General features: G+C 37.9%; 3 protein-coding genes across 4 annotated transcripts in view; all 3 read left to right on the forward strand.

The window, feature by feature from the left end:
- The first annotated feature begins 2,540 nt into the window (after positions 1 to 2,540).
- On the forward strand, positions 2,541 to 6,961 carry mpv17l2 (MPV17 mitochondrial inner membrane protein like 2). Its single transcript, XM_063890631.1, has 6 exons — positions 2,541 to 2,696; positions 3,883 to 4,082; positions 4,616 to 4,777; positions 5,040 to 5,116; positions 5,353 to 5,481; positions 5,814 to 6,961. The coding sequence occupies exons 2-6, from the start codon at positions 3,893 to 3,895 to the stop codon at positions 5,904 to 5,906; spliced, it is 651 nt and encodes a 216-aa protein (XP_063746701.1). The 5' UTR covers positions 2,541 to 2,696; positions 3,883 to 3,892; the 3' UTR covers positions 5,907 to 6,961.
- A 544-nt stretch (positions 6,962 to 7,505) lies between these two features.
- On the forward strand, positions 7,506 to 14,107 carry LOC134870237 (uncharacterized). Its single transcript, XM_063892334.1, has 4 exons — positions 7,506 to 7,643; positions 10,607 to 10,960; positions 11,293 to 11,456; positions 12,754 to 14,107. The coding sequence occupies exons 1-4, from the start codon at positions 7,583 to 7,585 to the stop codon at positions 12,796 to 12,798; spliced, it is 624 nt and encodes a 207-aa protein (XP_063748404.1). The 5' UTR covers positions 7,506 to 7,582; the 3' UTR covers positions 12,799 to 14,107.
- Positions 14,108 to 15,193: 1,086 nt separating this feature from the next.
- Positions 15,194 to 24,531, forward strand: part of LOC134869505 (3',5'-cyclic-AMP phosphodiesterase 4D-like) — a 100,788-nt gene continuing 91,450 nt past the window's right edge. For both annotated transcript variants that reach the window (XM_063891176.1, XM_063891178.1), the window contains exons 1-2: positions 15,194 to 15,365; positions 22,445 to 22,495. In XM_063891176.1, the coding sequence (XP_063747246.1) occupies positions 22,481 to 22,495 (15 nt within the window). In that variant the 5' untranslated portion in view covers positions 15,194 to 15,365; positions 22,445 to 22,480. The remainder of the gene's footprint in view (positions 15,366 to 22,444; positions 22,496 to 24,531) is intronic.

The following is a 24,531-nucleotide window of genomic DNA, read 5'->3' on the forward strand; positions in this document are numbered from 1 at the left end:
GATCTGCTACATTATGTTGGAGAAGTTGACTGATAAGGGGAAAGAGGTGGTTTTGGGTTTAATCAATAAGGTGTGGGTGGAGGGAGTTATTCCAGCTGAATGGAAGCTGTCTGTTATAATCCCTATTAGGAAGCCTGGGAAAGATGCAAAGATGCCATCAAACTATAGACCTATAGCGCTGACCTCACAGTTGGGTAAAGTAATGGAAAGAATGGTGAATGACAGGTTGGTTTACTGGTTGGAAAAGAGAAATATGTTGCACAGCTACCAGAGTGGATTTAGGCAGAGAAGGGGCACCATGGACCCAGTAGTGGCCTTAGAAGACTCAATTAGGAAAGCTCAAGTTAACAAGGAGACAGTACTGACAGTATTCTTTGATATTGAGAAGGCTTATGATATGGTCTGGAGAGAGGGACTCCTAATTAAACTCAGGCAGATGGGTATCAAGGGTAGAATATTTCAGTGGGTCAAGGATTTCCTATCAGGCAGGAGAATCACGGTCAAAATTAATGAAGAGCTCAGCAGTGAATATACAGTGGAAAACGGCACTCCGCAAGGAAGCATTATCAGCCCGATATTGTTCCTGATCATGATTAATGATGTCTTTAAAGAGGTGCAGGAATCTGTCCATGTTGCTCTGTTTGCAGATGATGGTGCAATGTGGATAAGGGGGAGAAATGTGGATTTCATTGTGCGTAAAATGCAGCAGGCAGTAGACCATGTCCAAGCGTGGGCCCTAGAATGGGGATTTAGAATATCTATTGATAAAACTAAAACCTTGTTTTTTACCAGAAGGAACATTCCCACGGGTTTGAAGCTGAAGTTATCAGGCGCTGAGCTAGAGAGAGTAAACTTTTTTAAATATCTAGGCCTGTGGTTAGATAAGAGATTAACCTGGTCTGTGCACGTGGAAAAAATGATTGAGAAATGTAAAAAGGTACTGAATGTCATGCGCTGTCTGAAAGGGGTGGACTGGGGAGCCAACAGGTCAGCCTTGAGAACGATATACATCAGCATTATTAGGGCTGTATTTGACTATGGATGTGTGGCTTACAGATCTGCATCTAAGACGCTCCTGGCAAAACTGGATGTTATTCAGTACAAAGCCCTAAGACTATGTTGTGGAGCAATGAAGTCGACTCCTGTTAATGCTATACAGGTAGAGATGGGGGAAATGCCACTGCATATAAGGAGAGATCAGCTGGCCTTAGTCTATTGGGCTAGCCTCAGAGGGCAAAGGGAAGGTCACATCAGTCTACCTGTGTTAACTCACTGCCAGGAGAAAGATAAACCAGGTAGAAGCTTTGGGTGGGTGGTTCCTCAAAAGGCAGAGGCTCTGGGCCTACAGGAAATTACTCTGTGTCCAGCTATCACATATACAGGTGTACCACCATGGCTGTTAAAGGAACCTGTAATAGATTTAATGCTTCTAGAGTTGAAGAAGCAGGAGGAGTTCAGCAAAGAAATGGTTGAGTGCCATATCAGAGCTCAGTACAAGAATAAACTGGTGTTTTTTACAGACGCTTCAAAATCAACTGACGGGAAAGTGGGTGTGGCATTTGTAATACCAGAGATTAAGGTGTGCAAAAACGAAAGGATAAACAATGATCTTGCAGTATACACCGCAGAACTAGTTGCCATCCTCACTGCTCTGACCTGGATAGAGGGGAATAGACCAAGGAGTGGAGTGCTAATTGCCTCAGATTCTGCTTCTGCCTTAATGAGTATTGAGAGTAACATGTCGGAGTCCAGACAGGACATTGTTTTAGAAATTGCACAGGTGGTGAATGGAATTATAAGTACAGGCACTGATATCAGCTTCCTATGGGTACCAGCACACTTTGGGATAAGAGGGAATGAGTTGGCGGATACGTACGCTAAGAAAGCATGTGTGATCCCTGAGGTCACCTTAGAAATAGCCCACAGCAAGTCAGAGATAAAAACACTTGTTAAGGCAAAGTCCAGGGAGATCTGGCAGAGTGAGTGGAGTGGTGCAGCTACTGGGAGAATGTACTTTGCCATCCAAGGGGTGGTTGGTCATGCTAGACCAACAGCAAGATCCACCAAAGAGGAGGACATTATATCAAGGATGAGGTTTGGGCATTCTGGTCTGAACAGTACGCTATTTGTTTTTAAAAAGCATGCAGACGGAAAGTGTAGTGTATGTGGTGCTACTGAGACCGTGGAGCATGTATTAGAGCATTGTGTTAGGTTTGACCAGGAGAGGCAGCAACTCATCCTTGGACTAGATTCTGAAAGTGTGCAGTTAAGCAGGAAAACAATTCTGCAGAAGAGCTCAAGTCAGATGTGCTTTAAGTACCTTTTCCAATATCTAGAAGCCACAGGACTGATTAAAAGGATATAATACCTCCTTTTATTTATTTTTTATTTTATTTTATTTATTTTTTTTATTCATTTATTTATTTTCTAGATTAGAGCATTTTCGCCCAGACTCACACTCCAATACGGTAGATGGCGGTAATGCTGCTAAAAAGTTGTTTGCCAACCGCCAATCAAATATATAAGAAGAAGAAGAAGAATTTCAGAAGATGCTTTTCAACAGTCCCTGCTAATTCACTGCCATAGGTTTCTCCTCCGATGTAAAGGTTGTATTTAGGTGATTTCGTGTTTGGCGTGAGGTTAAGTCAGGGAAAACGGACTTCAACTCAGCACCGGCTGTGACTCCTCTCTCATCGGTGAGTTTTCATGTGACTTTCAACGTGAAGCAGGAAGCTCATTGTAAATATGACTCAATTTAACGCTATAATTGTGTACACTTGAGGTCACTGTCATGCTGTACCCATTAGACAGCAGTTCGGTTAACTGGTTTCTGAAGCTATATTGTCAGAGTAGCCTTGCAGGTAACCCTGCTTTAACTGAACCGAACAGCCTCAGTGCTAGCTGACAGCTAACTGTTAGCACCGGGCATCTGCGTGACCTTTGAACCTTTACACGGTTTCAAATAAAGTTGCAGCATGCAGCATGTTACTACATTCATTCAAGTGTATGGATTACTGCACTGCAAACTTCAAGGTAGGCGACTAGAAGGACAACTTAACCGTGTCTGATTTTTATTATAACATTAGCCATTTCCTTTTGTCAGTTTGGGAATGTTTTACGACTTAATGGACTCAACTGGGTTTATGTGATAGCTGTTGTAAATTTCCAGGTTTAATATTTAAGCATGGAAAACTTGTGAAAGTCTTGAATACAACAACCTTTCCAATGTCAAGACTTGTTGCTTTTTCCTTTGAATATTTATTAATGTGGATGTTGAGACTTCTTTTTTTTTTGCACAAACAATGATTATTGTTGTTCCCTTTAAGTATGATCTATACTTTAAGGCACTGATGGATGCAAACGGGAGAACTTCTAAGGACGCGAGCTCCAGTCCAACAAATGTCCAATCAGCATATCTCTTTGAATCTCTCGATCCATTTGTTTGTAATTCAGCATAATTACCAACATTGCTCGGCCTGTTTCCATTCAGTGAACAAAGTCTCTGGGATATACACTTACACACGTTTCAACTCTACTCCACAACACTGTCTCGGCACAACACAATCAAAAACAGTTTGCTTTCCCCTTACACACACACACACACACACACACACACACACACACACACACACACACACACACACACACACACCTGACTCTGATAACCAGGTGATATGCACTTTGCAATGGATGCTCTATCTTGTGGTCAAATGTCAGAACTGCAGGTTAACATGAACTTATGCAGATAAAATAAACGCACGATCCAAATGGTATTAATCTAATGATATAAACAGTATATAATATTTTTACAGGTGACATTGTTCTGTATTTAGGCTACTTGAATGGTTATTATTCCATACAATAACAGTACTCTCTTTGCAGTCCCGACATCATGCTTCCCCGAGTGGGTAAAGAGTTTGTTGTCCGAATGCGGTTCAACTGGCGGCCATTTTTTGAGGGCCGAACCCTGCTGTTAACAAACACCCTGAGCGGAGGAGTAATATTGGGGCTTGGAGACATCCTGCAACAAAGCTGGGAGAACTTTAAGAAGCCAGGCAGAGTCCGAGACTGGAGGAGGACAGGTGAGACAGAAAGACTAGCGGAGCTCCCTCAACCAGTGAAATCAAATCTCCATATATTAAAGGTTTACTTAATCCATAGCATGATCATTTGTATATTACTCACCCTGTTTGTGAAAAAAGGTACTCCAAGATGAATGAAGCATCCCATAATGGAGGGCATTCTTTATATATTAAAGTAAAAAGGGGCTATATTTAATAACAGCGACACTAAAAACATGGGCGAAAAGCAAAAACACGTGTTTAGAAATAGTGAGCATAAACAACTAAAATAAATGAAAATAATTTGTCAGTTGTGTGAGTCGTGAAACAGATGGTTTGATATACATTTTTCAGTTGTTAAACAGCCTCGGTTTACTTAAATTCAAAGTAACATTGAGTAAGTAACTGATATACAAATGGTCATTTTTGGAGTGAAGTACAAAAGACAAAACATATAAAAATATTTGGGAAAATATGTTTGCAATGTGTTACATTTTGAAAGACTGTCTCATTCCCTTTTCATTTTTTCCATTCCCATGACTCTTTTTCAAAAGGATGCATGTTTACAGTGGGCTGCTCCATAGGTCCAATGCTGCATTACTGGTACATCTTTCTTGACAAAGCGTTCGTGGGTAGAGCTCTGAAAACTGTTGGCAAGAAGGTTGTGGTGGACCAGCTGGTCGCCTCACCCTTTTTGGGGATGTGGTATTTTTTAGGTGAGTAAGATTTGAATGTTGTATTGTTTTAAAGCAGCCAGTGTCCTTTTTCCCTTCATTCATACACACACCACTATAATGTTAACTGTTATAGTTAATCATAGTTTCGCTATCACACACATAGGAGTGGAGATAAAGGTTGTACATAAAGTCGGTGAGAGTGAGGTGAGACAATAGACAATGTGTGTCAATATCAAAAGTGAATGGAGTTCAAAGGTCGTCTGTGATATGATTTGAAAGATGTTGTCTTTGTTTTTTGCAGGTATGGGTGTCATGGAAGGACACACTGTATCCGAAGGAATGATGGAGTTTAAAGACAAATTCTGGGAATTTTACAGGGCAAGTACACCTTTCAGGGTCTTACCTGTAGATCTGGAGGAGCAGATAGAACATCCTCTCATTATTGTTCACTCATCACAAGTTTTTCTCTAAGGCTTCACCTGCCAGATTATATTTACTTAATTGCCAGCATCAGCTCCCCACATCTTTTACCAGCCAGCTTAAAGAGACCGTTTAAAACACGCTTACTTTGTTATATTTTTGTCAATGCTAATCTGTGTTGTTCTTACCTGCAGGCGGACTGCTGTGTTTGGCCTGCCGCTCAGATGATCAACTTCTACTTCCTCTCACCCAAATTCCGTGTTGTGTATATCAACTTTGTCACTTTAGGCTGGGACACCTACCTGTCCTACCTAAAACACAGAGTAAGTCAGCCACACATGAGATTCAAAGTAAAGGAACAGCATGGTTAACTTTTTTCATAAAAAGTGTTATTTTTAATTGATCTTATGGATATTTCACAGCAATTCAAAAGGGATCTTACTATTATTAATTTTCTCTCAACATTGACTACTGTACATATTTTGTCTAAAATAAGGCCAACAGGAACGCCTTTCTATACAGTATATCAAAGTTCTTCTCCACCATTTATGTGCTCATAGTATGAATTGTGTCAGTTTTCTACTTGCTCAGTAGTTAAATAGTGAAGCAATGTTAGTTATATTGATGTGTGTTTTGGTTTCTTTTGTGTTGACAGGATGACAGCCCCCACACTAAGCCTTTAACAGACGGCCGTGCTGTGGATGTACAGCAAGAAGCACTCCCAACGTCTCAACCTCTGGAGAAGTAGAGTTAGAGTGAATACTTTACTCTAATGTCATATATATATATATATATATATATATATATATATATGAGGCAAAAAACATTTTGCTGTTTTTATTTGCCAAACTACTTTTCGGCGTTGCCAAATTGCAACATTTTGTTTTAACAGATTTTCTTTCTTCTACAACAAATGATTCCTCTCTCAAGTTTAAAACGAAAACCTGTTCCCCTATGAACTCTGAGGAGTTTTAGATGCTAAAGTGGAAGTGCTGGAACACCTGTCTCTTCATTCCAATTTGGTGTTTTTATTTATATCTGAATGATGTGCACTCCTGTAAGAACATTCAGGGATGAAAAGCTGCTTTACTGCCTCTCATGCTATTACCTCTGATTGTGTTGACGGTATGAGTGTAACCGTGAGCTCATGCTGTGATTGTAGTGTGAAGCTTACTTTTTTGTTGCACTCAAAGATTTAAATGTCAAATATCCAATAGAGTGGTATTCCCTTATTTTTATATGTGGTTTGACATGAAATATTAATTCCTGATGTACAACAGCTATGATTCTATTATCATATAAAAACCTGTGTAAACCTTGCCTTAATATGTAGACTGTTGCTGAACATGTTTTCATGCCAAATAACCTTGTCTTCAGTTTCTCCCTTTGAGGTACAGATAAACATACCTCACCTTGTCAATATGCACGTAAACTATAATCTATAATTATGAGAAAATACAATATGTTCTATATTTTTCTCAAATTATATCAAACTGAATCCTCATATCTGTGTGTACTTGATTCAAGAGAGGCTGAAGATTTGAAATTAATTTATTTTTCGAACTGTTTTTTTTACTAGTGACTATGTGACTTGATGAACTGTAGTGTATATCTACAGCTGTTAATTTCTGGATGAAGCACTTTTAGATTTGGTATCAGGTGAATAATCAGTATTTGTGATGATAGACATGTGAAGCAATACTGTAAATATATTTAATTTCTGTTCAAATCATCTTTGGTGTCGCTGTGTGTTTCCATCATATTGAACTGCCAATTATCTTTATAAAATGTATATTTCGCATATTGTCTGTTTTATTGTTAAATGACCTTGATCTTAAATATACATTGTTACACATTCGTTAACATAGTCGTTTACAATATTTTTTTTACGAAAATCTAATTTATTTTCAAAGTAACAAAAGTTATTTTTAATAGCCAATTTCAGAATCATGTATAATAATAATGAATGAAGGAATATAATACATAATATAACATAATGTATCAGTTTTTATATATTTTGTATTATCTGAATCTACAAAACGGTATCAGATAATAAATGTAGTGGTGTCAAAAGCACAATATTGCCTCTTATTGTAGTGGAGTGAAAGAGCTGAATAGTATCAAATGGAAATACTCAAAGAAAGTATAAGTACCTCAAAATTGTACTTGCTGACCTTAAATTAAGTTTAAATATATATTTTTCAAAACACCATTTCAGCAGTAGAAGAAGGTAAAGTAACATGTCACTTTAAATACGGTGCGAATACAAAGCATTGTTCAAACATTGACTAAGCAGCTCGATAGATTTGATATGAACCAACGCAGCGTTTAGACCACTCCTCCTCAGGCTCTCCAGATATCCTGCTATCAAGGATGTAAATGTGGTTGAATGTTTAACATGACTGCCTGCCTTTTCCACTCAACATGACTGCAGCAATGCTCCTCACTGTGCTGGTGTCCCTGTTTGCAGTGACTTTCTGTGAAGGTAAGCAGCATTGCACATTTTTACCTGTAAACTATATGTTTGTGTATATGTGTGTCATTTGACTTTAATGTCATCTTGAAATATTATGCAAAGTCATGCAAATGGTGCACTACCAGCAGCAGAAGGTAGTTTTTCCTCAATATGCAGGAACATATTAGTACATTTTTCACCCCTATAACAGATATTTCTGAAACCATTTCTGTTTTAATAGTTGGAGGCATAAGCCCTATACTGAGACAGTAACATTTATATACTTATATTTTTATTCCAACATATTAATGTATGCTTCTGTAAAGTACAAGTCGAAGTTTCTTATTTAACAAAAGAGATTATTGAGAAGTGAAGAAGGAACTGGGATTTCTAAATCCCAAAAGGAAGTCTTAGGAAATGGGAAGGTCACATCTGAGTGGAAACTAAAGCAAATATTTAATCAGTAAAAGTTATCCTGAGCTGAACCTACAGTGTCAGCTTCTGCAAACATTTGAATGCACGCAAACACTCAACATGCCAGCTGACCACAAGCTTTTGTGTGCATCTTCATCATCTTCTTCGTCATCATCATCATGAGGACAAAACTGTCCCTTTAAAAAATGAAAACGAAACCAACAATCAGGTTAATTTAAAAGCTATTGTGGAGCTTATGTTCATTCAGTTCATCAGGAGACGGAGCAGTTGTGGAGTTGTGGAAGTCCTGCAATAAAAATATGAATCAAGTAAATGTAAGTTTAATCAGGAAGATGCACTTAATGTATCCAAAACTTAAAGTGCCCAATGCCCCTGTGAATTTATTCCGTCTATAGTTTAATAATATGTTTCATAACTAAATAGTATATATTCTCTATGCAGTATACATATTGTTCCTACAGAGAAGAGTTGCTTTTAAATGACCCTATGGCCAGTATTTATTCACCTGGGTGGGGATACAGGACCTGATTACTCAGCAAATGAACCCGGACACACACATTACATCCAACAGCTCAGCTTGGCTATTTATAATAACGACTTTGTTTCTCACAAAGCAAAATGAAGAGTTGGTATTTAAATTTAATATAAATATTAAATTATTGCCATTTTTCATAAACATAATTAAAATATTTCTTTGGTGGTCATTTTTCTGCTTAATGCTTAGAACTACTGCATCTGTGATAGTTAGTATCGTAGAAATGTATCGTAAGTCTTATTTAATTATATAGGTCAAGTAATTACTTCCCTGGTTTGATTTTCCAAGTATGTTAACTACGGCTGTCTTTCCCAGGCTTTTGTAATACCTTTAATACAAAAAACTGGCATCCTTAAGACTTCTCTAGCATTCGACATTTGCCTGACTGGACCATTGTCAGGCAAATTATCATACGGATGTTACCTGATATAATTAACATGCCTTATGTCTCTTTGTTACCTGCTCCTCTGTATAAATGACTTGATGTTTCTATGAGACGGGGTCAGGTCCTTGTACTACATTGGTTGTGCAGGTTATCTGGCATCCAGCTAGAATTGATTCTGTTAAATGCCCTACTCTTCTTGTTGATTTGTTCTTTTCTTACCAAAAGGTGATTAAGTGTGGAATTTCCACAACAGTTAGAGTGATGCAAATGTGCAATAGTCAAAAGAGAAAAGTTAAATGAGTTAAAAGTCACTATTGGACTGAACCATTAAAGGTGCCATAGAATGGAAAACTGTATTTACCTTGGCATAGTTGAATTAGGACAGTTCGGTACATTGAACTGACATACAGTGAACCTCAAACACCAATGTTTCCCCTTCATGTGCAAATCATGAATATTCATATCACAGCGGTAAAACAGGGTGAATTACAACAATCTCTGTGTGTTACGTCACACACAGTAGTCCAGCCCCAACATTTGCATACACCAGCTACTGGAAACACTAACGCTAACACTTACCACTCCGTAACGTTGCTCTCCAATCTCCGACCAACTGGCTGTTCTTCAAATTCATCAGTTTCCTCCTCCGATAAAGGCTCAAACATGTAAGGTTGGATGCCAATAGCCTCCATGGTTCATCTCTCACAGTTTCGCAAACTTCACATACTTCTGTGGGCTCTGAGGCAACCATGGATTGCTCCTTGTAAACCAGCCAATCAGAGCAGAGCTTGTCATCATTATTTCAATGAGCCCCCAAATAACGCAATTCAGCGTGTTTCATTCTAGGACCAAATCATAGGGTTGTAAATGCGTCTGTAAAACAGCATCTGGACATTTTTTTGGATCAACCAAAGTTATATACCTTCTTTGTTGACATCAGAGCACAATTTAAAATACCAGATAGATGCATTCTATGGCACCTTTAAAGGTGGAAATGGCTCAAACTTGTAATGGTTCTGTGTCCTATGAGCCTGCTGTAACAATAGTGATAAGTCTATAAGTATTGCAGTGTGTGCCCACTAGTATCGACAAAACCAGTACTAAACCTAGGGTGACCAGGTAGGGTGGCCAGACGTCCGGCTTTAGGCCGGACAGTCCGGCTTTTCAATGCCCTTTCCAGCGTCCGGCGCAGCATCAAGCCGGGCGCGTATTTGTCCTCCTTCGTCAAGAAGGAGGACAAATACGTGTCCTGAGTGTCCGGCCTAAAGCCGGACGTCTGGCCACCCTAACTAAACCTGATGCCATATTTCTTTTAAGAGCAGCTGAAAGTTCCTGCTTCTCTAACGGTAAGCTGCATTGAAGGAATACAAACGGAAAGAGCCTCCCTTTAGTGTCGCTAAAATTGAATTCTCAACAAATTACTCATGATGAATCTTTTTTGTTTTGTTTCTCCCACACGAGCAATGGAGATTGGAATAGGATGAACCTTTTGTTGAAATTGTGTGCATGATTGGGTTCCAGTTAGGAAAGACCATACAAAATAGAGACATTGTTTATCCAACAAACACTCCTTGTCTTGATCAGGTGTTAATGTTGTGCATCCTGACAGAGCTTTTAATGCTGTTTGTTCATTTGCAGACAACGTCACCCTTTCAGTGGATATAAACACAAGTGCTGCACACCGGACAAGTTTGGTTACAGAGAAGAATAGTGCCAGTGTGAAAGCCTCCACCAACACAGAACCGCCTCCATCAACAACACTACAGACTACCAATGCAATCACTACAAAGACAGGGTCATCAGCATCACTGCAGCCTTCCCCACAAACTCCCAAGAGGACAGAAGAAACTCTTCCCAGTGTCACTCCTCCTCCTCAGACAACAACAACCAACAACACATCTAACGAGACAGTTTCCCACGAAGCAACACTCCCACCAGCATCAGACTCAGCAAAAGTCCCTGCAGCCTCCACTGCAAACACAACCAGCCAAGGTCAAACATAGAAATGAAATACACTCATGACATAATTAAAGACTTTCAAGAAGTTCGCTTATTTAGATATGGTCCCTTAATGGCTGTTTACTGCCTGTAAAAGATATCTGAGCTGAGTGGATTTCCAGCCTGTAAAAATACAGGCTGGAAATCATTAGACGTTACACAACTTTAAAGTTGCTTTTTAAAACTGCCAACATGTTGACCTCAACATGATTTTCTTAATGAGCTCTCTGCCTGCAATTATTTCTTTTTCAACACCCTTTTTTTTAACTGAAGCAGAGTAAATCCAGTTCGTCTGAATTTGAATCCTTGGTTTGTCTCCCTTCTAGGTCTTTCACCTGAATGGACAAATGGTGACTTGGAAAAAAATCCTGGCCTTGTGGCCATACTCTGCATCTTCTGTATTGTCTTTATCCTTCTTCTAATTGTTGCCACCGTGAAATGTATCCAATCACCAAGGTCCAACTTCGAGAGGCTCGAAGACGTGCCGATGGCAAGTTGGATTTCTGTCTTTTTTCTCAATACCAAAATGTTATCCAATCTTTTTATTTTTAGCCTCCCCAGCAGCTTATGTATCAGCTGATATTAGAATGGATTGTCATCAATAAAAATTGCACCCAAAGTTCGAATCATTTCAACTTTGACCTCTGTTACTGCTGACCTTTCAAAGCACAGCCATTGAGATAGCAACTGTTTGTGACATAAACAGAAATGCCACAGGCGAGCAGGGCCTTTAATTGAGAACACCTAGCTGCCTTCCCTGTAAGGCCCTGAAGCTGCTAATAAAGGCATCAAGACATCAAGACAAGACAATAGCAAGAATAACTAATTGAAGAGACATAAGAAAAAATCCATTAGCAATATTTGTCAGTTGTAAGAAACACAACTGAGCTAGCCAGAAGAAACACCAAGGTTCTTGACCAGAGGTACAAAATGTTGAGCTAAGCTTTCAAGAGCAGGCTAACGTTGGCTCTAACTGTGCTCAGGACCTAAAATAAGTATTTCTAAGCAACTGGTAAACATTTATGCATTATGTCTAAATCCAAAGGGAATTGAACTCTAAACGCTGTCAGTGTACAGTATAACAGATGACATTTAAAACTTTTTCAACAACTATCTTTTACCTTTCCCCCCTCTGCAGTGAGCACAGTGGTTTGCTGCTCTCTCATTTAAACTAACAGGAAAGCCTAACCAGATTATAATTGTGTGGAATCATATTATGTGGTGAGAATGGAATGACTAAGCATTTTCTTAAGCAATGAAGGCTTATCATCAGCACGGCATCAGTGCGTCAGCATCCTGCAATATTCAGTGGTTACTTCAAATGAAAAGTGTGACCAAGCATCAGGTCTGCACCGTGTGAAAAAAAGGAGGCACAAGCAAAACAGTTTCCAGCTATCTCAAAATCTTTATTGCCATGTTAAAAGAAGCCTTTGTCAGGACATTAATCAGAAGAGAGTTTTTGCATTTTAACATACACAGCAGCTCATACAATACATGGCCAACAGCAAATAGTTGAAATCACAAACTTAGCTGATTGTGTAAGATTTACAGGTGACGAAATAACTTTTAGGTTTAATAAGTGACAGGAAGCAATTCTGTATTTTAGGGAGGCAGCTGTGTATGTAAGTGTTATTTAGTGAAAATCTTTATTTTTCCTGCAAGTTGAGCTTATGTGGCGCTAACAGAAAATATAACTTAAAGAAAATCAGCATGCACCTGTGTAGACTTAACGTTGAATATTATTTATTCTTTTTAAAACCTTTTTTTTTGTACTCTCATCTCTCCAGAGCAAAGTGAATGAGGCGTCTCCGTTCGCGCAGTACTCAAAATGACGGACACTTCACTAGACATCCTATCTGCAGTACAACTCTGATGATTCTGTGCAGAAAGAACCTAAAAATGTTGTTTACAAAAGACAATGTTTATGTTTATCTCAGGCTTGTTTCTTTACATATCCCTTTTTTCAATGACAGTAGAGTATTTCTGCTTCAGCTTTGACCTTTTACCTGCTGGTTTGGCTGCTTTTAATACTGCTGACTGGAGCAGAATCAACTTTTGCCCTATTTCTCTACAGTTTATTTTGAAAGTAGAATCAGCCTTAATGGTACAGATGTAAATTGAATGTTTTCCATATTGGTGATGTATTACTTTGTAAGCACTTTGTAGAATTCATAATTGCACTCTTACACGTCACAAGTGATGTTACAAAAACACAGTACATTTAAAATGTACGTGATGATTTAGGGATTTTTATCAACAATGTACAGGAAGATGTACTTCCTGTGTGGAAAGTATACAGTAAAATGATGTTATCTGGATACATGCTTTTTTGGGCAATCAATATTATTATTATATGTATTGTTATTATTATTGTTATACATAACAAAACATAACTGTAAGTGGAATGAACAATTACATGTGAAATATATTATATTATGTATTGTCGCATGTGGTATATAAATAATGTATACCCTGGCCTGAGACGTCCAGAGAAGTTTATAGTTGAATCCTAAAATACTTTAGATGAAGAAACAAACACTTTGAGTTGTGTTAAATTTCAAAAGGAACAGTAAACATCACAAATAAATGTAACTATTTTGACCCAAGAACACAAAGACTGCCAACTTATCAAGAAAAGAGATGGAAAAAAGGACTAAGGTTACATGAGAAGACAGGCTAGAAAGAATAACATCAAATGTAGGTATTGTACTTGGTTTGCTGAAGCTGCAAATTAGTGTTTATTTGGCTGTGACTAAATCAAAGACACAAAGGGATTTGACTGTATATCTCTTCACAAACAATGTTGACACATGTAATTCTTTACTGAAGCTTATGTGTCTGTCAAAGCTGCTGTTCCTTATTTATTTTATTTGTATAAACATGCATACTTTTATAGTAATGACTGAGACACTCAGCCTTTTCTAAATCAGGGATATTTTAACACTACTCTATTTGACTTTTCTGTCAAGTAATTTTTCTGCATGCTTACATTCAGGGATTGCACTAAAATCAAGCTTTTAAAAAGTATAGATGATCACCATATGACAGAGCCTTTTTGAGTGCATTAACACTCACTGTCAGAATATGAAAAGCACATTATTGTGGTGTTTTCAATAAAATAACACAACAACTCATAAAACATATTGCTGAATTTTTATTTTCTTTGTCATTGGTTTCTGTGACCCCTCACTCAGATATATTTTATGCTCAGAAGAGCCATCCTGTTGTCCTTTCACCCACACTTCACAAGGTCAAGTGTCCACCGACAGATGGGTCAGACTGCAGAGATAAAGCATGTTATCTGAGGGGTTTGATGGTGAGGGATACCCAACAAGGTAAGAGCCAGAGCCAGTAAGATGAGTGTGCCACTGTGGCTAAACTCAGAGTGTTCCTGGATAAGAAATGCTGTGTGAGCATCTGGCATTCTGGCAAAGCTTGTCATATCTGTAAATCTGATTACAAAACATATTAGTAGTCTGTGAGTGTGACGGAATCCATCTGTTTAAGTTATTCAGAAATGAAATGTTAATATTCTGGACAATTTCAAACATATTTTCAAATTAGAAATGAAGGATGATATTGGCAGAAACATTTTTCTTTTTAAATGTTGTCTTTAAATAGTATTCTATTTCAACCTACATTCAACTGCAATCACAACTTGGCCTGTTTGTGTGAAATAAAAACTAAGGTAACACAGTAGTTTTAATCTATTGGAAATTACATGAAAAGCAAATACCTAGCAGGAAAATGTGTAACGGGAAATTCCATTTAAAATGCATAGTGCTGAAAGCAACAACACAGAAACTACTTTTAATCATCATTGTTATCGTTGTCCTTTATGCCTCTCTGCTACTTTCTGTTATGGTGTTATTTGGGAATGCTTTAATTTAATTCAATTTAAATAATTGTTATGTCAGAAGCTGCAATGTTGCCAGTTCTCTATTGTAAAAGACTTGACGTTCCTCAATACTAGCTAAATGAAGTTAAAAAAGATTTAAGGAGTCTATCAGCAAAATAAAATTGTGAAACATAGAGGGAGGCACGAGTTGGCGCAGTACTGATAAGCCTAATAGAAGATCAAACAAACAGAAGTACAGGTGTGTATGCCTATGCTTGTGTGTGTAAAAAGGCGGACCTCGTGGTTAGTGTAGTAAAGTTGTTTACGTCCCACTGCTTCACTTCCTGTCATGTGATCGGGGGCGTCGACGTCACAGTGACGACGGGGCACCTAGCCCTGTATGTTGCAGAGTTTGAAGTCTATACTAACTAACTATTCTAGAGCAATAAAAATGGCAAAGAGCGATAAGTGCGGCAGCTTTACCTGACAGACAACTCCGGCAGGTTCAGAGCCACTTTCCTGTAAGACAAACCCCGAGTGGGAAGACCGTCGGTCACTGTGGTGAGTGAAAATGCATCTTTAAACTTAAACTGTAAAACATTTGAAAATAGCAGGAAAATAGCTTTAAGACACAGTCTATGTCTTAGGTGTGTACGTGTTTCTCACTAAAAGGTAACTTAGTAAACTGAAAGACGGAAAGGTTGCTCCAAAGAAAAGAAAAGACAAAAAAGAAAAAGTTTTCACTCTGGGAGTCTTGTTTCTATAGAATACAAACAGTGGCTACAACGTGTCTGTGGTAGGCTTCTCAACTGTGATTGTAGACTGATATGATCGTGATTAATTTAATATCTTATCCCTATAACAAATTCATTGCTGTGTTTATATTGTTTAATAGCATACTTTCTTAGATATCCCCATGGTGTCTTGTAAAATCACGACATATTTCTTTGAAAGTTCGTCTATTGTCTAGTATTTTTCTATCAATAATAGATTCTTGTCATAATTGTACAATGCCCTCAGTGTTCAGTGTCCGTGCAGCTTATGCAACTGTAGTAGAATACCAGACAATCAGTTGTGTTGCATTGTACTGTCATGTAAGCATGACTGTGTCTGTTAACGTTTTGTAATAATTCAGTTTCATGAGCAAACCAACATGGAATGTAAGTCCCCAAAATATTTATGCGTCCCCTCCCCCTGACTTTATCTCCTTCCTTCCTCTATATCTGCTTCCTTCATTCTGTCTTTATAACCTCTTGACACACACACACACACACACACACACACACACACACACACACACACACACACACACACACACACACACACACACACACACACACACACACACACACACACACACACACACACGTACACAACATTTCTCTATTGTTTGACATAACTACATCCTTTTCATCATATTAAGGAATCCTCTTCCAATATGCCCTCATACAGAGGAAGATGGAAAGCTTTTAATTTCATCTATCATCATTTCATATCGACTCTTTGTCTCTCCAGCCAACCCACATTTTCAGAATGGGACACAAAGTAAATATGTCAGTAAACATTATTTCACTGCCAGACTACATTGTTTCTCGTGTATTTATTCTCGTTCATTCTTTGTTTGGGACAATTGTTTTAGACTACTCTTAATTATATGTTTATTGATCTAATGTTAACGTTGTTCATATTTTTTCTTTATCTGCTTTGGTTGGCACCTTGCTCAAAAGAGAGCCTCTGATTTAAGAGAAATAGGTGGAAAAAAGATCTAATTTTTAAATATTTTGTCTGCTGGGAGATAGCAAAACTTTGTAATTCTACTTTTTTTTGTAATTATTCAGCTGTTGGAATCTTTTTAAGTTAGGCCATTGCTGTGGGAACCTTTGAAAGATGTTTATACAAACAGTTTCTGTCCAGTTTGAGTTTAAGCTTAAAAAGATGTAGTTCTTAAAATTGTGCTGCCTGATTGTATAATAATGACTGCTATTCCCCCCCCCCCCCCCCCCTCCCCCCCGGGTTAAACTCGTTTTGTCAGACCTGTTTCTTATATGTGGGAATCTTCAGTGTTATCAATTTAACAAGTAACGCAGAAAACCAGACATGCAGTCCCCTCTGTGCCCAATAGATGGCGGTCTGCTCAAGCACTGAGCTGCTTACTCCTGCTTATCACCCATCACCATCTGAAGTCTGCAAACATTTGCAGAGCCAATGCTTGAATCTGCTTTAGTCTGTCTGCGTGACTCACTGTGACTGAAAAGCATTTGTCATACCTCTTCCTTAGAAATGACTGCTAAGAAGAAAAAAAACCACTGTGACTGAAATGACTGAAATTCAGATTTTAGTTTTTCAGTTTTGTTATTTTTCAGCAGCTTTTTTCTGTTTCTTATTTTACTTACTACTATTTACTTTATTAAATCTTTGTCTGAGGCTTTATGCTGCCTGGTTGCAGAAAGTATATCATTTGAAAGAGCCTTTGTGTTAAACAACATGTAAAGTAAAAGGTATGAAACTCAGAAACAGGGATTAGAGATGAGATGAAATGGTCCTTTTTAGAAAATGCATCTGCTTCAGAGAGCTAAACAGAATCAAAATTGAGTAGAAACACACCTATATGTGAAATGATTATGGCTATGGCTATGACTCGCTCGCGCCCCTCAGGGACTATTGTCCAAAGCTATTGTTTCCTCTGTTTGCCTGAAAGTAAGTCACTGATTGAGCTGGAAAACAACTTGTAGGTTTAAGTAAGCTCGCTCCTGTGTAACAAGGGCGTGAAACACAAAGATATTTGGCCAGACATTTCTCTCTCTGTAGTCTAAAAACAATTTTAGAGTAAACTGAATGTGCTGTTTTATTTATTTATTACAACAACACCATTTGCAGGAAATCTATGGTAGTAATGTGATCCAAACAGCAGCAATCTAAAATGTAATATATAACTAACAATATAAAATTACAATTGTAAAAACAACAATTAGACATTTTTGGATTACTTTCCATTTTAGGTGCTGATTGACACTTTCACATTTCTACCTTTCTAAATATGAAGCTATAGCAGCAGAGGGATAGCTTAGCATAGCACATTGACTGGAAACAGGGGCAACAGCTAGCCTGGCTCTGTGCAGAGGTAAAAAGAATCTGCACCTCTAAAGCTCATGATTAACATGTCCTATCTTGGTTGTTTTATTTTTCAAAGCATTCATAATCTTAGGTCGCACATATTGGTTCTTGGTCCTGGGCAGCTCGCAAGAAAGGCTTTAACCCCAGCTCTTTAAATGATCTTTAACTTAGAATATACACTAGTTGGGATTTATAATACACTGACCGCGAGTAGTGACTTTATAAAATCTCTGGCAAGAAAATGAAATGTATCCTTATCAAAAAAGGGACCGTGGAGGTAAGACATTTCTATGATAATGGTACATCATAACTTGTAAAGGTGCGTGGGCTTTGGTTGAAGGTTGTGAACTGCATTAACCCTCATCCTCTTGAACTGAAGTCCTTAAACGTTGATGAGAGTCTTTGCGGTCTTTGCTTATCAGCCTAAATCTTTCTGTTGTGCGTCACCACGACAATGACGGCATCACGAGATGCCTTGGGTCTTCACTTTATGATGGTTGATTGTAGAATTTATTACAAGGACACCCTTTTTAAAATAGTTAATCATTAAAGGCTGATGTGCCAGGACACACTGTAAACTCTTGGATAATCTCAACACAATGTGTTTTGAGATGTAAGCTTGACCTTCCTAACGCACCTTTAGTAAGAGTCTAATTAGGAGACTCATTAGTATTTGAGAACTTGCCAATTAGGCCATTAAGTAAACTCATTAGTTGTCATGGCAGGAAAACTGCACGTTAATGAAAGCTCCTTGTCGGAACACTCTTACGAATGTCTTCTTCCTTAAATGACTCACTCTGTCATTACTCTGGGAACTGAAAGATTGCCTTGAAAAGAAATTGACCAAAATATATCATAAATGTTGCTGCACTTTGACTTAAGCTTTCAAAAGGCATGTAATAAAAGACTGGAAAGCAGTGTTTCAAAAGGTCTGGCAGGCTGTAGTGCAGCCGATCAGTGGTCAGAGGGTTTCCAGCTCCATTAGAATTCCTGAAAAATGAATATTTTTTCTTAGAATTAAAATAGACAAAGAGCTTTAAAAAGGTTCCCTGTAATTGCATACATCTTATCAAGGCTGCAGATTTCTCTAAAGCTTCTAATTAAATAATTTCTTTAGAGCACACAAATCAGAGAGCTGCAAAGTAGAAGGTGCTTATTTGAATTCTCTGGTTCTGGAAGTAAAAGTTTTATTCATTTTTGCCAGATACAATGGTTCTGAGAAAAAAATCTGGTTCTGGTTGGGAGGCAGCAACAATTATGAGGGAGATTATAAATATGACTCTCAATTAGCAAGAAACATTTAATCACAGAGCTTAAACCTGGGATTTGTGCGCCTCTCACAGCAGGCAGAAGCTAAAGATAAGAGTTTCACTATTGATTTGTAGTATTGAGACTCGCCTAATTGACAAAGCTCAAATTACACAGTTTTGCAGGTGAAAAAGATGTCATGGATGTGTGATTAAATCTATATCTTCAGGTTTTTAGATGCAGTATCTACGGACAGAAGTTGTAATAGTTGTTGAAATTGTGTCTGCAGTCCTTGAGGCGTTCCTTTTTTGTCAGTTTCTTATGTACGATGCCGAGAAGCTCCTATTCCTGTGTCGATGATCTTTTCAATCATGTTGAGGGGTTTCAGGTTGTTAGCAGAGCAGAACAGGCATTGATGGCTCTTGGAGAGAATCAGCTCATCATTAGTCTTAAAGTAGCTTGTGATTGATGGTAGTGCCAAGGTGTTAAAACTACTCATGCTCTATTGTCTGGACCTTTTCACCAGGGTCAGGGTAGTGAGCTGGTCCCTCTGGAAATCCACTATAATTTCTTTGCTGATATTTAGTTGATCTCAAACCACACTGCCAGCCTGTGGATTTTCTTACTAATGCTGTTGTTTGAGTTAGAGGTCTCAATGATCAGGACTTAGTCTTAGTCTCTATGACTTGGTTATAAATAAGCTGCTGTGGCCTTTACGCAGTTTTTATTTCACACTAGTTCTGTAGTTTTCCATTACTTTCATTTATAAGACTGTGCATGGAAAAAATGTTTTCCTTTCGTAACAGGTCATTCAAATTTCATAAACAGTCTTAGAAGATATTACAGACTGAGAATAGAAGTCAGGCAAAGAAAGGCCTCAGTATATCCAATATCCTTTTAACCCCAGATGTCTGTATATAATGCATTGGGCATGTACTGTACACAGTGTTGGGTGTAACGCGTTACAAGAATAACAGAGTTACAGTAATGTATTACTTTTTGCTGTAAAGCAGTACGCATTACTTCTGAAATTTGGGTAATATAATACCTGTTACAATTCTCAGTAACACAGTTACAACCCAAAATGATGTGGTGTTTTGTTTCTAAGAAATCACAAGCATTGCGAGCCATCCGACACCAGAGAAGTAATTGTGCGGGTAGAATAGTAACTCAGTAAGCCTGTTTACTATTGGTTAAGACGGGTGCAGAAACAGATTCACAATGGAGAGCTGGAGGCTCACAATGCAGAGCTGCAGGGTCACAATGCAGAGTTGCAGGCTCACAATGCAGAGCTGCAGGCTCGGAGAAAAGAAAAGAAAAAGACAGGAGTGCGCGCAGGCCAAAGCAACAGAAGGTAACATTCTCTGGGTCTGCTGCTTGAACCCAGAGAAGTTAAAAGACTCGTGGCAGAGTGTTGAAGATCTGCAGACTCTGTCCTCTGTGTCGCATAAATACATTTTGCAAAGGTGTAAACCTCTTCTGTCTATTTCACTTTAGCCATAAATGGTTGCATTTGACTTGAACTGTTTGCCAATACCCCTAGATAACACCTGTTTACAGCACTCATATCAATACAGTTCAATAAAATTTGATATAAAAAGGTTTGGACAAAAGACAAGACACACCACTCATTATAAAATGACACCATAAACTACAACTTAGTTGTATTTATTCCACACATCTTTCCAATAAACACACAGATGTTTTCTTTTGGTGTTAGATGGTTAGTTTCAGCTTCTTAAATGTAATTTCTTTTTGCTTTTTTGTCATACTGAGCTGACAAGTTTGGGTCTTTACTGTGCAAAATTACGAGGGCATTTTCAAGTGTTTTTAATTAGATTTGATAGAAAAACTAATTGAGTAATGGATAAAGTAATCTTTAAATGAATCGATAATGAAAATAATCATCGGCTGCAGCACTGATATTGGGAAGTTAGGATGTAATCACAGGTCAAATCTTTGTTATCTAAACTATGGAAAGCAGGGCATTGATCTCTCTTCACATAAAAGACAATGAATGAAGAACACACCATTACTTTAAATCTGATGTTTTCCATTCTCACTGAATTTCTGATAACCTAATAGGGCTGACAGTCGGGGATGATAAGCATGAATAAAACATTTCCATATTGGGTTTTATGAGGTTTTTACAAAAATAAAACTGAATGCTAGATTGAATGGACTCGAATAGCCTGAAGGAAAGTTTAATAATCCATGACTCTTATTGACTAACAGCAGGAATTTCAACGGATAAACCCACTCCTCGTACACAAATCTTATCGTGCCCCACCCTGGAACTACTTGAAACGGACAGGGATAAGATCCAATTTGGACTGCAAATTAATGTAATGCGTGATGTCAACTCAACATTTCCTGTCAAGTGTTTATAAATTGACAAAACAAAAACACTTTTCTGTAATGTCTGACTGTCAACTGTTAATCTTGATTTGGCTGTAAGACTTTAACTTCTTTTCCCGCAATGCCTGCTGTGACAAACTGGAAGTATGCCGTTGTGGATGCATGGGGCATGTAATGAAAGATGCTGTTGAGTAAGACATAAGGACACAGACTGTGCTTACAAGTAATAATAACAAATATATATGTAAATAAAAGCAATTTGTGATATATGACATACTGAGTCTAAGATGCCCTTGAATCAACTGTAAACATTCCCAAATGTGAAAGGAAATTCGCTTACCACCAGGTTCCTTATTTTTCTTTGATATGACCCCCAACAAATTGTGGACCACTTGTTATTAATCTAAAAACTCACTATATCTGTGCTTTCAATTTACCATTTTATGATTTATTGTCCCTCATAGGAAACACTTCTTGTAATTAAATTTGCCTTTGAACACTAGACGGCACAATTTGTGCCTGCTGTCGAGTTTTTGTAGTTTCTGTTTATTTTGTTAAACTTTGTTCTGCCTCTGCATCTTGTGGGCTGAACGCTCTGTCTGCGTGTCTTGAAAAGCAATAAATCAGTTCATCAAAGTAACAAAAGTGCTTCGTCATGTACTTCGCTGCCTGGACAGACACAGGGCTAATATTTAAGTATATCTGGTTTGGGAAGGAGAATTACTCTTAAACAACAACAAAAGTTTTTTTTATTTTCTTATATGAAACCGCACCAATCGTTCCTTTTTCACCCTAGAGTACACATTTTCTTTTACTATACTTCATGATAATCGACTTGTTGTAATGTCTAACCTATATTACAACAAACTTGATGAATACCATTTTAAAATCTGCTCTTTTTTTGTCTTTTTCTGTTTTAGGTGCTGTCTCGTTGCTGCAACAAATACCCAGCATCAATGTCTCGGCTCGAGGTAAATAAGGTTCTGACTTGACTTCCCCTCTTACACATGCACACACACACACCCTTCAACCTTTCTTATCAGGTCTTCAGTTAACTCTGCAGTCGTGCGTCACACCTCATGATCACTGGGTTTGGACTTGGATTCCTCCACAGCTGTAAATTTTTAATCTTTTCTTCAGGGCTTTGTTTGCTGTTAATAAAGACATATTAGGACACAGAGACTCACACACACACACACACACACACACACACACACACACACACACACACACACACACACACACACACACACACACACACACACACACACACACACACTGTTGGATCATGAACAAGTCAGTCAGTAATTATTCTGTATCAAAGAATAGTGCTTCAAAGCCTGAATGGTTAATGCATTTTTAAGGGCATATTTGCAATTATAAATGTAACATTCATTTTAGATAACTACAACAAAAAAGTTACAGGAGTGCGTTTAACTTTCTGGCAAATTTGATTTAAACCGGTCAGCTAATCATAGTAATTTAATTATTCAGTGTCGGCTCTTTTTGTATTAAAAGATTTTATTTTAAAATTCATAACTTTAATATGTTTTGTTTCACTTCAATAGTCAATTGGTTAAGCTTGATACTTTCTACAGTATGGATAATCTTTCATGCTTTGAAATGTGATGCTGAATGCACTATGTATTACGAATGATATATTCCTGCATATTAGCATCTAAGGGACACCAGCAACAGCACAAGTAAGATCCCAAAGTAGCTGTTTATACAAGTTTGTTTATAAAACAACAAAAGTGGCATCTGATAGTTGTTGAAAGCAGAATTTATTTTCTGTTTGCCATTTCCATGCTCAACAAATCACTGATATGAAGTCAGACCCACTCTCACTGTAACCACAAAATAAAGAAAATCCACCCTAGAGCATGTTTTATACCTTTATGAACATTTACCATTAAATATCTTATTTATGATTATATTATACAGGTATAAAGTAATTATTGGAATGATAATAAATAAAAAAACATTCTTCTTCTTATTCTGACACAAATTGACCATTTTGCTTGATTTTGTTTTTGACTGTTCTTTGCTGGTTTGATGCAGCAGTGTTATGTCTTTTTTGTTTATTGTCACAAACATGTTTAACAGGGCTGCATACTTTTAGTAATTCAGTGAGTTGTGGCTTTTTTTTTCATTAAAAAAAACCAGAAGATTTACAGTAGTGCTTTTGCATAGTTTTAATGGAAATAACTTTATATAATCAACAAATGGCTTAGTCGTAAATATCAACAAAGATTTTCTGTAGGAGTTTGCAAAGGTAAGGAACCAGGCTGACATATAAACCCCAACAGATTTTCCACCTTGCTGCCCTGAGTGTTGACCTTTTTGAGTTCGAAACGTCCAGCTTTCATGAAAACACACTGCCTGCAGAGTTAATCACAGCATACACATGCCTACAGGGAAAGGTAGAGCGCTGATTGGAGACTGACTCTATTTATGGAGCAACTGTAATCATACTCTTTGCATCCCCGGGTGTCATTTTACATATACTTGTATTTTCAGAAACAGGCTCTTTCTGGCTGTCTGTACTTATACACTCACTGACATGTTATGCGTCACTTGCACAGTGGGAAGGTTGATCAAGTGCTGCTCCTCTCACCATACGGGGGAATTAATATTCATTTTCCCAATTAGGAAAACAGCAGCGGCTTTGAACGCTCTCATAAAGCATCAACGTGGCCTTATGAAATGCTCTTCATCTCTGATAAACCCTCACGGTGTCAGAGCAACAGTCAGAGTGTAGGTGTAGGGAAGCCTTTCTGCACTGAATGTGTGAAATGTCTTTATCTGTGAGCATTTGTAAGGCCGTACTTGGCTTATACATGTGAATAGAATATATAGATAAGTGTATACGCTGTGCAGGGCAGTGACTACGGTGGATTGTGGGATACCTGTCATTTTACTTGAATTGCATGTTGGAGCTGCAGGATCAACCTTTGCTTTATTATTAGATCAAGAAGTGGGATATAAGAAAAACTACACTGAGGGC

This window comes from Eleginops maclovinus, chromosome 9 (genome assembly GCF_036324505.1).
Source record: "Eleginops maclovinus isolate JMC-PN-2008 ecotype Puerto Natales chromosome 9, JC_Emac_rtc_rv5, whole genome shotgun sequence".
In the NCBI taxonomy this organism is placed as follows: Eukaryota; Metazoa; Chordata; class Actinopteri; order Perciformes; family Eleginopidae; genus Eleginops; species Eleginops maclovinus.

Bases quoted from the DNA above. Each gene is read 5' to 3' on its own strand.
- mpv17l2 (XM_063890631.1), top strand. From the start codon at position 3,893: ATGCTTCCCCGAGTGGGTAAAGAGTTTGTTGTCCGAATGCGGTTCAAC. The intron at 5,117-5,352 runs GCAAGTACACCT...TCTTACCTGCAG, and splicing joins AATTCTGGGAATTTTACAGG to GCGGACTGCTGTGTTTGGCC. The intron at 5,482-5,813 runs GTAAGTCAGCCA...TTGTGTTGACAG, and splicing joins TGTCCTACCTAAAACACAGA to GATGACAGCCCCCACACTAA.
- LOC134870237 (XM_063892334.1), top strand. From the start codon at position 7,583: ATGACTGCAGCAATGCTCCTCACTGTGCTGGTGTCCCTGTTTGCAGTG. The intron at 7,644-10,606 runs GTAAGCAGCATT...GTTCATTTGCAG, and splicing joins TGCAGTGACTTTCTGTGAAG to ACAACGTCACCCTTTCAGTG. The intron at 10,961-11,292 runs GTCAAACATAGA...TCTCCCTTCTAG, and splicing joins TGCAAACACAACCAGCCAAG to GTCTTTCACCTGAATGGACA.